Source organism: Salmo salar, chromosome 01 (genome assembly GCF_965601325.2).
Source record: "Salmo salar chromosome 01, fSalSal1, whole genome shotgun sequence".
Taxonomy (NCBI): Eukaryota; Metazoa; Chordata; class Actinopteri; order Salmoniformes; family Salmonidae; genus Salmo; species Salmo salar.
In genome coordinates, this window is record NC_138291.1 from 62067733 (window position 1) to 62082262 (window position 14530).

The 14530-nt window shown below is 46.8% G+C and overlaps 1 protein-coding gene across 16 annotated transcripts in view; it reads right to left on the minus strand.

Annotated features, from left to right (window-relative positions):
• LOC106606853 (calcium/calmodulin-dependent protein kinase type II subunit gamma) overlaps positions 1–14530 on the minus strand; it is a 130490-nt gene that overhangs the window by 45565 nt on the left and 70395 nt on the right. For 11 of the 16 annotated variants that reach the window (XM_014203345.3, XM_014203338.3, XM_014203277.3 and 8 more), the window contains exons 6-13: positions 11160–11232; positions 8993–9095; positions 6697–6780; positions 6142–6236; positions 4667–4789; positions 4399–4482; positions 4247–4289; positions 3331–3390 (exon numbers count right to left, since the gene is read on the minus strand). In XM_014203345.3, coding sequence (XP_014058820.1) covers positions 3331–3390; positions 4247–4289; positions 4399–4482; positions 4667–4789; positions 6142–6236; positions 6697–6780; positions 8993–9095; positions 11160–11232 — 665 coding nt within the window. The remainder of the gene's footprint in view (positions 1–3330; positions 3391–4246; positions 4290–4398; positions 4483–4666; positions 4790–6141; positions 6237–6696; positions 6781–8992; positions 9096–11159; positions 11233–14530) is intronic. The other 5 variants (XM_014203253.3, XM_045720794.2, XM_045720780.2 and 2 more) reach the window with 1 other exon arrangement.

The window sequence follows — 14530 nt, forward strand, 5'->3', positions numbered from 1 at the left end:
AGGTACCAGGCCATGCAGAGGAATGCTGTGGGATATGGGCATAGATAGACTGGGCTTATTTGTGAGGCAAAGGTAGGGGGTGGGTAACCGATTGTTTGTTTTTAGTCCTTATTTCAGTTTTTTACAATCACTTTGGCACTAATTTCGGAACCTTGATGTCATTTTTCAAAACTCCAGACACAAAACTCACAACCGATGATCAAAATGCACATTTTTCAAAACTAACACTTTTTCCAATTGCTTGGATACAATACACATAAAGCTAAGATCATTTGTTCATTGAACTAAAATCACCTGTTCAAAATGACACAACTTAACATCAAAGTATTACCATTTCAAAACGCAATTCACACATTACATCTGAGATGACTGTCTATTCATTTCATTACAATGATCTAACTATCAATTGATACAACTGCTCCAAATGATAAGTAGCTGTTGCATTACTCTTAATGCATAGTTTTATTAAGGAAACTGACTAACAATATTCCATGTTCAGATCATGAAAGTTTCAGGATAACGAGATCCATTGACACCAATACCGTGGAACATGAACCAATTGGACTACATTATCTATGGATGTAATATTTCATCATCATTCTTTATCACTTTTCCAGACCATGTTTTCAGATTTGACATTACTGTACACTCACTTTATTAGGTACACCTATCTAGTGCTGGGTAGGACCCCCTTTTGCCTCCACAACAGCCTGAATTATTCATGGTGTTGTACGTTAAGAGATGCCCTTCTGCACACCACTGTTTTAAACAGCTGTTATTTGAGCATTTGTGGCCTTTCTGTCAGCTTGAATGAGTCTGGACATTCTCCTCTGACCTCTCTCATTAACACGGTGTTTCCGCCCACAGAACTGCCGCTCACTGAATGTGTTTTGTTTATCGCACCATTCTCTGTAAACTCTAGAGACTGTAGTGCGTAAAAATCCCAGGAAGGCAACTGTTTCTGAGATGCTGGAACCACCATGTGTGGCATCAACAATCATACCACGGTCAAAGTTGCTTAGATTACTCATCTTGTCCGTTCTAATGTTTGGTCGAACAACAACTAAAGCTCTCCACTCCATATACTCTATATATTGAGCTGCAGGCAGCCACATGATTCTCTGTTCGAATGTAACCGTCCTTGATGAGCTAAATCAGGTCTGTAGAGCTGATGGTGTGACCTATGTCATTGTGTGGGATAATGTCAGGTTCCACCATACTCAAATGGTGCAAGTATGGTTTCAGGCCCATCCACAATTTACCACCCTGTACTTACTCCCATACTCTCCTTTCCTTACCCCGATTGAGGATATTTTCTCCACGTGGAGGTGGAAGGTATATGATAGGCGCCCTCACGAACAAGCCACCCTTTTCCAGGCCATGGATGACGCATACAATGACATCACGGCAGACCAGTGTCATGCCTGGATTCGCCCGAAGATTCTTCCCAAGATGTTTGGCTAATGAAAACATCCATTGTGATGTAGATGAGAACCCATGGCCAAATCCACAAGACAGGGTTGATGGAAATATAGAAGTTCAGTAATCAATCTATTGTTCTGGTTTTTACAGTGAGCCAGGTGAGGAACACTGCAGTTCACCTTTAACTGTTTTTTCTTTTTTTGTAGCTAATTATTTTAGCTTTGATTAAAAAAAACCTATGTTGTGATTTTATTGTATTTCATCAATACATTTCAGATTTTGTTCAATGATTCCACTGTGTCTGTAGTATTCTCTCTACTAGTCCTTTTACAGTGATGTATTTACGTGTAGTACCATAATGAAACATGTATCACATATTTTGTACTACAATATTTAATGATTGTACAAACAACTACACAGTGAAACTATCGGTGTCTTGTGTGTGGGTGATCTAAATTATAAATTAGTTATTTGAACCAATGATTCTGCAAGTGCAAGGTTTCTTTAAAGATATGAATGCACAATGCAATGTTTTGAACATTGGACAGCTGTGTTACAAGTGATGACCGTTTTGAGTTTTGTGTCTAGAGTTTTGAAAAATGACCACAAGGTTCTGAAATTAGTGCCATAGTGATTGTTAAAAACTGTAATTACAGCCAAGACTGCCCAAATGTTTGTTGACAAAGCTTTATTTGGTGGAAAGAAAGAGACACGCTCACATTCCACAGTATGTAGACTGGCACGCATATTGTGCATGCACATACACACATTGTCCTGTTGTGTCAGTGCTGTGACTGAGTGTGCATTAACTAGGTTATGTTACAGGTCTGAAATCAGTCTGAATAAACGGAGAGAAAGTAAGACCAGTGTCAGCGGCAACGACATGCATAAGGTAAAGCCAAATAGATAATGCTCCTGACAAATGGAATTATTATGGAAAGGAGATTGTTGTGTGCTCTCACACAGCAGGGGTACGGCTGAAGGAGTTAGAGGCACAGCCTCGGGCCAGCCTGAATATAGCAGACTAACTGCATTTCCTCTCCGACATCTTCCCTGATTTGGTGAGAGTGTGTGTGTGCCTGTGTGTGCGCGTGTGTGTGTGCCTGTGTGTGTGGGTGTGTGTGTGCCTGTGTGGGTGTGGGTGTGTGTGCGCGTGTGTGTGAGTGTGTGTGCGTGTGAGTGTGTGTGTGGGCGGGTGTGTGTGCATGTGTGTGTGTGCCTGTGTGGGTGTGGGTGTGTGTGCGCGTGTGTGTGAGTGTGAGTGTGTGTGCGTGGTGAGTGTGAGTGTGTGTGTGTGTGTGGGCGTGGGCGGGTGTGTGTGGGTGGGGTGTGTGCATGGTGTGGGTGGGGTGTGTGTGCATGTGTGTGTGTGGGTGTGTGTGTGGATGTGTGACCATAAAAGGTATGGCTATCCCCTTCTGTTCTAATGTCAGTGGAACATCACACAGTTCTAATGCATTGTGATCTATCCATGGCTCATGAATACGAAACCATAATGCATTCTGAGTGTCACACTGTCAGTTACCAGGTACCTGCCTGCAAAACACCATAACAAGGCTGTGACAGGTCTTAAAATCATATGCATGGCCCCATAGGACAAAGTGTCAGTAAAGCACAGGTTAGGGTCCTGCTTTCTAAGCCTTAGGTAGGGCCAGCCTTGGTCCATAGTCATGGATTACTCAGAGGGTGTAGTGCGGGCGTGGAGAGGGAAGGAGGTGGTTTGGGGGGCAGCGGGTGTTGTGTGTGTAAAAGGCCACTCCGGAGCAGTACAGTACGTGCCAGTGTGCGGGCTGGTGGGGCAACCAAGCAGGTCAGTGGCTGGCACCCCGGGCCACATGCTAACCAGACCAGTGGGCAGTGTTGGCACAGTACCAGGTTGCTGCGGCTCCCCTGCCCTGACTGACATACCTTCTGAAGCCAGAGCAGCCGTGCTGGTGGTGGCTGCGGGGCTGGTGTGCTGTCGGCCCACTATTGGACAGAGAGGCATTCAGTTGGGAGGGATCAACCAGAGGATAGGCGGAGCCTCTACAGAGCACAGTGTCACTTCCTTCTTTGTGCCTGGCCCCAGCTTCACACAACTCACCCACCATTTTCACATCATGGTGGGGGGATACATACATCCATGGGCTCCAAACTGTACACCCTACCAGATACCGATACTTACCCCAGTGTGCACACTCAATGTTAGCAAAAACCCCTTCAACGGCCCATCGCTGATCACAACCGGTTATTCAAAAATAGCCACACAAAACACTGTGAGATCGACAAGTGACAGCAACGCGGTGTTATGAAGCAACATTGTACACACAACACTAGTTTCTTACGAGCACAGAGCTCTATGACTAATGTCTGTCCTCCGCGAAAGCGCTTTACAGACAGGCCTTCGGACGTGGCTGAGACAAGCTCTTCACGTGCTGCGAGGAAACCTGGGCCGTAGGACACGACTTAGTATCCCGGTATTCTTGGGACGCAGGTGGCTTGTGGATTCATACAAGGACAAAACAACCTACTCTACACGTCTGCAGTTTACAACGCTCCTTATTACGAATGACATGATCGTATTTATAACGTCTGTATGACAACGGAAACCTCAACGCATCTACTCAGGACATTTCTGCTTCAGAGACATTATACTAAGTCTTCAGTTTCCTCTCTAAGGGAAATTCAATCGGAGGTAAGGGCACCAAACCCGCTTTACATTACTCAACACTTCTGAAGAGACAGAATGTATCATTGTCTATCGTGGGATTATTTTTGACTTACTAGAACTTAGAACGATGCTAATGCCGTTCTAAATGCGAACCCCCCAGATGCCCCCCCTCACCTGAGAAGTTTCTGGTCACCAGCATGGTGGTAAGGATGGCTCCCTGGGGAAGACACAGAATACAAGGTTAGTGCAAAGGACAAGGGGTGTATACAATCTCTCGAACACAACAGATGGGATATACGTGTGCATCCGTGCGTGTCTGCACACACCTTGAGTTTTCTCCTGGCGTTGAACTTGCGCAGGCACTCCACGGTCTCTTGACGATGCATCATGGAAGCCACAGTGGAGCGTTGCTGGATTGGGGGGGAAGAGGAGGACAGGAAAGCGGAGATTGAACAACAGGTCAATGACTAGGCCGTGGCAGCACCCGTTACGAAGGTATGATGGGGCCAACGTCACCGGAATGTAGCACCGATTCCATCCTCAAGTAAAACCCAAGGTGAATGACGTGTCAGTGACGGTGATGGGGTGACTTACGCAGACCCATGGGTGCTTGAGGGCCTGGTCAGCAGTGATCCTCTTGGTAGGGTTGATAGTCAGCATCTGGTTGATCAGGTTCTTGGCTTCGGGGGTCACTGTGTCCCACTCTGGGGAGGGAAACTGGGAGGGAGAGAGAGGGGGGACGAGGGGAGAGAGAGTGAAAGAGAGAGAAAGAGGTGGAGAAATGGTTAGAGGTGCACATTATGTCAAGACGGTACGAGGACACACACAGACACACACACTCAACACACGCCACAGCCCGGTCTGCTTTGTGATGGAGATTTATTGAAATAGTGAGCGCAATGGTAGAGAGACGGAGGAGGAGGAGGTAGTGCTGGTCATGGTGGGCCTTTCCGCTTCAATCGTCTGGCTGCCCCACTCTAATGCCCTGGCTGGTCCTCGCAATCCTTCCGGAGAGCTACTAGGTGTGCAAGCTTTTGCTCCAACCCAGTTGTAACACATCCAAACCTGAATTAGAAGGTAGTTAGTAAGTATCTGGTCAACAGATAACTGTAGTTAGCAGAATGATGTGTGCTAAATTCGTGTTGGAGCAAAAATCTACAAGAATGTATAGTAGCTCTCCAGTAGAAAGGGTTGGCACCCCTGCCCCAAACCAAAAGCACACGTAATACAAAATCTAGTCCTGCTGCATGTGTACATATCACAGCATCCTTGTTAGCTTGGATTCTTCAAGCGCTAGTTTAATCTGTGTCCCTGGCTACCACACAGCTGTAGTGTCTCCTAGGCCCCTCCCCCTGGCCGCTCTGACATGATCGATGGGCAGGAAACAGCTCTCTATCGTGAGCCAATTTTAAAATGAAGGAGAGCAAAATCTGGACCCGGTCGCTTGGGTCGTTGCGGGGACCTGAAACTGTGTGCGTTCGTGATTGCGTGCGAGGAACACTACCCGAGAAAAAGTGTGCACTCAGACAGGCACACACTCTCTCTGTTTGACACACACACACACACACACACACACACACACACACACACACACACACACACACACACACACACACACACACACACACACACACACACACACACACACACACACACACACGCAGAGTGAGGCTGTTCCCCCTCTCCTTCCATCAGTGCAGTGTTAATGGCCTGAGTGCTGCTAAAAGCTCCTGCCAGCCCAAAGCAACACCACTCCGCTGCTTCCCTACAGCTCTCCCTCCATCCCTCTCACCCAAGGCCTCATCCAAACGTACACATGTACGTAAACAGACAGACACAAAGACATAGACAGATTTACCCACACAAACACACAATATATTACTCACTACACTGAGTCAAGGACACTAACATGGCACACAAACACAAAAATGCACACACAGGCAAGCGCACACTGGCATCTCAGTGAATTCGACGTTAATCACGCACACACAAATCTGTTCTCATCCCATAGTGGTGAATGGTAAACAGAGAGAGAGAGAGAGAGAGAAGGGCAGATGGTCACTACTCACATCGTAGGCCCCAGCCTTGATCTGCTGATAGAGCTTGTGCTGGTCCTCATCCCAGAAGGGAGGGTAGCCCACCAGGAGAATGTACAGGACCACACCTGCACACAGAGGGGGTTAGCCCACACACACACACACACACACACACACACACACACACACACACACACACACACACACACACACACACACACACACACACACACACACACACACACACACACACACACACACACACAGCTATGTCTCACTACACTTGTGAGGACTTTTTTGATTCCCATTAAAAATCCCACTTTCCCTAAACCTAACCCTAACCACTAACCCCTATCCCTAATTCTAACCCTAAACCTAACCACTAACCCTAACCACTAACCCCTAACCCTAATTCTAACCCTAAACCTAACCCCTCAGCCTAAAATAGCCTTCTTACAAGTGAGGACCGGCAAAATGTCCTCACTTCTCTGAATTGTATTTGGTTTACTATTCTTACGAGGACTTCTGGTACTGACAAGTATAGTAAAATGTGTACACATACACACACATGTTGGAGGAGTCACTCACCACATGCCCAGATATCCACTGGCTTGCCGTAGGGGTCCTTCCTCAAGACCTCTGGAGAGAGGTAGCCCGGAGTGCCTGCAAAACCTACAGCAGCAAATAACGTGTCAAAAATAATAAAACCAAAGTCTAGGATCTAATGTAATGACATTGTCAGAGAAGTGTACCAACACAGCATCCCATCAAAAGCCCCTACCATCCCCATTCAGAAGAGCTATATTAATGAGCAGCACTATGATCCGACAAGAAGGGACCAGACAGAATTCCAATCAGAGACGTCCAGTCTGTCCCTGGACTCAGAGTGTCCACAGACCTCTGTCTCCTTGGCTAGATAAGACCAAGTCTGCTAATTTGGAGCTTATTCCTCAGCACCAATCTAATAAACATCTATTAATGCATGTGGGCACTCAGTCAAGGCCCGCTGGACCCTGTTTCTCTCTGGGGTGTGGTGTAAGTGACAGGTTCAAACCACTCTGTCTGGAGAGGCGGACACAGGGGGGGTCAAATCAAATAGTCGTCAGATTAAAAGGTGAGGGGCCCTACTGTCAATACTGCACAAACTCTGGGCCCACTACCTTGATGTGCAAATGCCAAGCGACATTATGCCAGTGAGTAAGAGATGGAGAGCAGAGCGATGGAAGAGGTGGTGGGATGAAAGAGGTACAGAGGGGGGCGGGATGGGGAAGGAGAGAGGTGGAGGTAAAGTATTGGCACTGGCCCATAGGACTGCAGTTGTAACATCCATTAGAGAGTACTGCTCACCCTTTTTTATTCACTGAAGACATTTAACTTACATTTTAGTCAGTTAGCAGATGCTAAACTGAGCAACTTACAGTTAGTGCATCTTAAAGATAGCTAGGTGAGACAACCACATATCTCAGTCATACTAAGTACATTTGTCCTCAGCAAAGTAGCTATCAGCAAAGTCAGAGCTAGTAAGAAAGAACATTTAAAAAAGAAGTCAAGTGTGAGTGTTAGGATATTTAATATATTCTTTAAAGAGGTAGGGTTTCAGATGTTTTTGGAAGATGGGCAGGGACTGTGCTATTGTCAGGGAAAAGCCAAGAGACCAGATGTGCCAGAAAAGCATACTCGTGTTGGGGTGTAGGGTTTGAGCATAGCCTGAAGGTAGGGAGGGGCAGTTCCTCTTGCTGCTCAGTAGGTAAGTACCATAGTCTTGTAGTGGATGCGAGCTTCGACTGGAATCCAGTACAGTGTGCGGAGGAGCGGGGTGACATGGGAGAACTTGGGAAGGTTGAACACCAGGCAGGCTGTGGTGTTCTGAATAAGTTGCAAGGCTTTGATGGCACAAGATGGGAGCCCAGCCAACAGTGAGTTACAGTAGTCCAGACGGGAGATGACCAGTGCCTGGATTATGAGCTGTGCCATTTCCTGTGTGAGGTGGGGTCATACTCTACAGATGTTGTAGAGCATGAACCTGCAGGAGCTTTGATGTTTGCAGAGAACCTCAGGGTGTTGTCCAGGGTCAGGCAAAGGTTCTTTGCACTTTGGAAGGGGGACACTGTAGAGATGTCAACCATGATGGAGAAGTCTTGGAGCGCGGCAGGCCTTCCCAGGGAGGAAGAGCAGCTCTGTCTTGTCGAGGTTGAGCTTGAGTTGGTGGCCCCACATCCAAGCAGAGATAGGCACGGGTATCAGAAGGGGGGAAGGAGAAAAGTAGTTGAGTTTCATCCGCATAGCAATGATAGGACAGACCATGCGAGGATTTGACGGACCCAAGTTACTTGGTGTATAGAGAAAAGAGAAGAGGGCCCAGACCTGAGCCCTGGGGAACACCAATAGTGAGAGCACGTGGTACAGACACAGATCCTCTCCATGTCACCTGGTAGGAGCGGCCTGCCAGGTAGGATGTAAAGAGTGTGCAGAGCATGAGAAACCCAGCCCTGAGAGAGTGGAGAGGAGGATCTTATGGTTCACGGTGTCGAAGGCAGCGGATAGATCTAGGAGGATGAGAACAGAGGAGAGACAGTCAGCTTTGACAGTGCGGAGAGCCTCCGTGACACAGAGGAGAGCAGTCTCGGTTGAGTGACCCATCTTGAAGCCTGACTGGTTAGGGACAAGAAGATCAATCTGAGAGAAATTATGAGAGAGTTGGTCAGAGACAGCATGCTCAAGTGTTTTGGAAAGAAAAGATGGGATACCGGTCAGTATTTTTTGACGTCAGAGGAGAGGAAGTCTGAAGACTGACTTCCTGTCATTGTACGTCTTCCATTATTGTCTTTGCTAGCATTACTATTTTATGTAATGTATATTTGAATGTTTAAAGTCAAACTCTTACCAAACCACGCCTGCTCGTCTCCTTGCACCTCGATGGCCAGCCCAAAGTCAGCCAACTTCACCGCGGCTCCCTTCAGCTTACTGGCCAGGAGCAGGTTCTCTGGCTACAAACCAGAGCCAAACCATAGACGGGAGACAAGACAGACAGAAAGAGAATCAATCAAAAAGGCAAAACTAATTGAAGAAGAAACTTCTTCAAGAGTCATTAAAAGGCACAGACAAAGTTGAGTCATTCAACTGAACTGTGAGGTCCATGAACGCTGACTGCACAACATGACTGGAATCTGGATCAGAAAATCCATGAAAAAACATACAGTACCAGTCAAAAGTTTGGACACACCTACTCATTCCAGGGTTTCCCTTTATTTTTACTATTTTCTACATTGTAGAATAATAGTGAAGACATCAAAACTATGAAATAACACATATGGAATCATGTAGTAACCAAAGAACTGTTAAACAAATCCAAATATATTTTATATTTGAGATTCTTCAAAGTAGCCACCCTTTGCCTTGATGACAGCTTTGCACACTCTTGGCATCGAAGAAAGGCATAAATCATTCCATGTCATGTGTGTCGGAAGTGGGTGGGCGTACACGTAGTGTGCCTCTGAGGGTCAGAGAAGGTCAGAGAAGGTGAATGTAAATACCCCTGGGGTGTGACCTTCAATCACTACCTATGGGGGGGCTGTTGGGAGGGAGGGGGGAGAATAGGAGGGCAGGGGAGGGGACAGGGACAGGTGGAGGGGGGCTGTGGTGTGACTGCCGTGTGCAGTGCCGAGTGCCCTCATGGCCCCGGCTTAGTTTGACTGAATCTGCGACGGAAGCGTGACATTTTTGCTAAGTCTCCTCCGTGCGCCTCTGTCTCTCTTCTCTCTCTCTCTCTTGAGCAGGGAGCATAGAAGGAAAGGAGCGAGGGAGACAGAGAGAAAGAGAGAGAGAGGGAGAAAGAGGGAGAGAGACAGAGTTCAAGAAAGACAGGGAGAACAGAGAAAGAGAGATAAAGAGAAAGGACAGAGAAAGAGTGTCGACAGATGGAGGAGAGCGAGAAAGAGAGAGACAAAGAGAGAGAGAGAGGTTACACCCGTCGTGATGAATTAGAGGTGGCATAATAAGTCCCCCTACAGTCTACGCTGGCGCTGGAGCGCTCCAGCGTGACATCACCCCGGTTGCCGTGGCAACCAGGCTGCCACCAGCATCTCTCTCGTCCCCTTCGCTCTTCCCTTGTTTACCTTCAGCCATTTGGCCTCCGGAGATGCCATGCAGGCAGCCAGCCCATTGTGATGGTCTTTGTGTGTCTGTGTGGTGGGGGGGGGGAGGACAGCTCTCAGCTTCTCTCTTATTCCCTGTATGTCTCACTTCTCATCTTAATTAGTAACAATGCATTTGACTTTTATGGAACGCCTCCCAGCCTGCCAGCGGAATGACGGATGGTTCTACTGGTACGTGTACACAGAATAACGGCGGTGATACAAGATGTAGTTGTAGTAGCATTGGTCATAATGCTTTCAGTGCCGTGTTTGTAAGAGCTGTACGGTCAAGAGGCTCACCGTGATATTCAACACATCTTGTTGACTAGAGCATGTAAGCGGTTTGCTCTTGACAAAGCTAAGCATGCCTAAATGGGTCTGTTTTTCACCTTTCCGATCAAAACAAAACAACTGTTTGAAGTGTGTCCTATTGTTAATATTGGAGTGCGGTGGTAAGTATCACCAGGCCAGCCAGCACTGTGTCTATTCATCGTGATGTCACCCTGGCTATAAATAGAAGTCAAATGGTGCTCCGTCTGCTTTCGTCAGAGATGGAGAGACCGAGGGAGAGAGAGAGAGGGTGAGACAGAGAGAGAGAGAGAGAAAGAGAGAGAGAGAGAGCGAGAGAGAGAAAGAAAAAGAGCGAGAGAGACAGGCTGGGGAATGATAATCACCTGAAACACACTGTCTGGCTCAGTGCCTCTACTTTTAATTCCAGTCTGACTAGATGGAAAGGGTCTGTTGTTTTTTTCATCAGCCACTCTCTCTGACGTCCAAAGAATTGTCATTTTTTATTTGCTTACGTGTGTGTGGAATTTTGTGTACTTTTTCATTGGCTTACGTATGCACACGCATGTGTGGTGGCATGATGACGCAGCCCCCCCAGGTGTTGCGTTGCCATGGTGATAGATGACTCACCTTGAGGTCCCTGTGCACAATGTCATGCTGGTGCATGTGGTGGACACTCTCCAGGATCTGATTGATGCACTGGCTGCAGAGAAAGGAGACACAGGACACACACGTCAATGCACAGACACATCACAACCACCACACAATACACAGTACGGGGTAGGAACTAATGGAGGCTACTGGTTTATGGATCAGATGAGGTGCGTTTCCCCTTGTCATTTAAGCACTTTGAGCACTTGCAGGAGCGCGAAATCAATCCAATTCATGACTATTGCTGTTTGTTATTATTAGAAACAGTGAACTAGAACTACAGGCTGAGAGGCAGATAAAGATATTGACTGAGAATGTGGGCCTCCTGAGTGGCGCAGCGGTCTAAGCCACTGTAGCAGCGGTCTAAGGCACTGCATCGCAGTGCTAGAGGCTTCACTACAGACCCGGGTTCGATCCCGGGCTGTATCACACAACCTGCCGTGATCTGGAGTCCCATAGGGCGGTGCACAATTAGCCGAGGGTCTTCCGGGTTAGGGGAGGGTTTGGCCGGGGGGGCTTTACTTGGCTCATCGTGCTCTAGCGACTCCTTGTGGAGGGCCGGACGCCTGCAGGCTGACCTCGGTCGTCAGGTGAACAGCGTTTCCTCCGACACATCGGTGGGGCGGGTGTTAAGAATTGTGATTTGGCGGGTCATGTTTTGGAGGACGCATGACTCGACCTTCGCCTCCTGAGCCCGTTGAGGAGTTGCAGCGATGAGACAAGATAAAAAAATAAAAATGAAAAGAGACACAGAGAGACTGAAAGAGAGCAAATAGGGAGACTGAGAAAGACAGGGAGATGCAGAGAAAGAGAGAGGAAGAGTAACTGTGCAGAGGACTCTGTGTGGAGCCAGAAAAACCTCTCTAGCCTCAGCCCTTTCCCCATACGGAGCTGTTTTCTATTAAACCAAAAGCCTGCAAGACAGTAGATATATTTACCATGTCATCTCAGCGCCAAGCCACATTTTCTACTGTCGACCTCACATCTGTCATATCCTCCCAACAATCTGGCTGGACACACACACGGTTATATTCCATCTAAATGGGCAACATTTAAGTCACACTGAAGTTGGTGCTTTTTGGCCCTACTCTACACATTGCCAGTGCCAATGTAACTTCTCTGCAGTTTTATAAGGTCTGTGGGTAAAACAGACACCTACTAGGCTTAGTGGTGAATAAGGCTATTATCGACTTCAGTATGTTTTAAGAGAATATGTTGAAGTGGGTTTGATAGTACATGGTCTGTTTCCTAGTACAGTTTACTATAGAATACTACAGAACTTACTATAGAATGCTGTAGTAAACTGTAGTATACTGTAGAACACTATACTACACCCTGTAGTATCCCTCGATCATGTGTAGTACTTACTTTAGAATGTAGTATACTGTAGAATACAATAGTGAATACTACAGTATCATCGGAAAAAAACACTGTAGTAAATACTACAAAGTAAATAAAGTTATAGAAAAAAGCAGAAGCGCTGAACTATCCATTCAGTCCGAGTCCTACCTACAAACATTATGGAAAATGTGCTATTTTTGCTAGTTTCCTCAAGGAAAATGCCTCTAAACGGGGTATTCTAGCAGGTGCCAGGCGCGCTGGTTTGTGTCAAGAACTGCACCGCCGCTGGGCTTTTCACGTTCAACAGTTTCCTGTGTGTATCAAGAATGGTCCACCACCCAAAATACATTCAGCCAACTTGACACAACTGTGGGAAACATTGGAGTCAACATGGGGCAGCATCCCTGTGGAACGCCTTCGACACCGTGTAGATTCCACACCCCGACGAATTGAGGCTGTTCTGAGGGCAAAAGGGGGCTGGGAGCAACTCAATATTAGGAAGGTGTTCCTAATGTTTGGTATACACAGTTTTATTTTACTAAATAAATACTACAGAATACTATAGTGTACTACAGAAAATACTACAGTATTCACTGTACCGCAAAAACACTACAATAAATACTATAGTAAAGTCCGCAAAAACACTACAGTGAATAATATAGTATTTATACCATAGTATACTATAGTATTTTTTCATATGTGTTGGTTCAACTTTTCCTTTTACTCCGTCTTTACACACATTGTATTATTTTAACATCAAACAAGCCTTAAAAGCAACAGCCCCTTTCCATCTAGTCAGACTGGATTTCAAAGTGGAGGAAGAACACAAGAGAAAAGGGGATGAATGATAAAAGAAGGAGAGAGAGAGAGAGAAGAGAGATGATATTATGAGAGACAGGGTCCTAGGGGAGCATGGTACTCATGAAATATCCTTTCGTTCAGAGTAATCAGGAGAAAAGCATGTATTGTGGCCAAATTTGGCCAAATCTGTACCCTGCATTCCATTCCATCCCTCTACACAGGCACCAGCACTGCCAATCCCAGTAAAAGTCTTCCTCTCTCTCTCTTTCTCTCTCTCTTTCTCTCTCTCTCTCTCACTCTCTCTCTCCTTCTTTGTCTCAAGGAGGCATGTGTGTACACACACATGCGCGTTTCCACCCATTTTTTCTCCATCACTCTCCGCTCTCCCTCTTATCTCAACAAGAACTCATAGTTTCCCCTCGAAATTCGACGCATTATGGATGAACGTCTATTTTTGACGCATTCATATTCATTCCGTGCGGTTTACAGGGTTACTCCCGCACATTACAGAGTTAAAACAGAAACAACTCAAAGGTTAACACTCTAGGCATTAATTCCGAGTGGTCAAGGCTAGGGCTATGGTTCGGGGAAGGCTCTGTAAACCTGCCGACCTCATACCATCAAGAATCATCAAGTATTCTCACGGCTTGCAAGAGCTTTGTGAACTGCCGCAGCGCAGTGGTCTGAGCAGCGTGCTTCGGCACAGAGCATAACGGGTTTGCGCCCAGTTCTGAGCAATTGTTTTTCCTTTTTCTTTTTTGTGAGCGCGGTGGAAGGCATATATCGACGTTCTCAAGACCTTCTCAAACGTCCAAAATCGAATTCTAGTGATTAGGCTGCTTATCTAGCTTACACGTTTTCTCACTCGACCCCAAATTCTTTATCCTCCCTCCTTGTCTCCTCTCCTCTTTTTCTCTCCCTCCAGTCTCTCTCCCTGTTCATCTCTTTCTCTTTCACCCCCTCTCCTCCCCCTCCTTTCCCTGTACTTGTGAAAAGTCATACTCCCGGAGGCATTTTGCACCCTATCATATTCTCTCGCTTCCCCTTTTGCTTGATTAAATGAGCAGCTCAGGTGGCGTGGGTGAACACGGACCCAGATTCTGTCCTGGAGAGAAACTCTTCCCAGCCAGAACAGAGCCATGCAGGCCTCTGGGCCAGAGCCTCCATATTGTCCACCAACTGTCTGCAGCTTCCTTCCCCCTCTGACA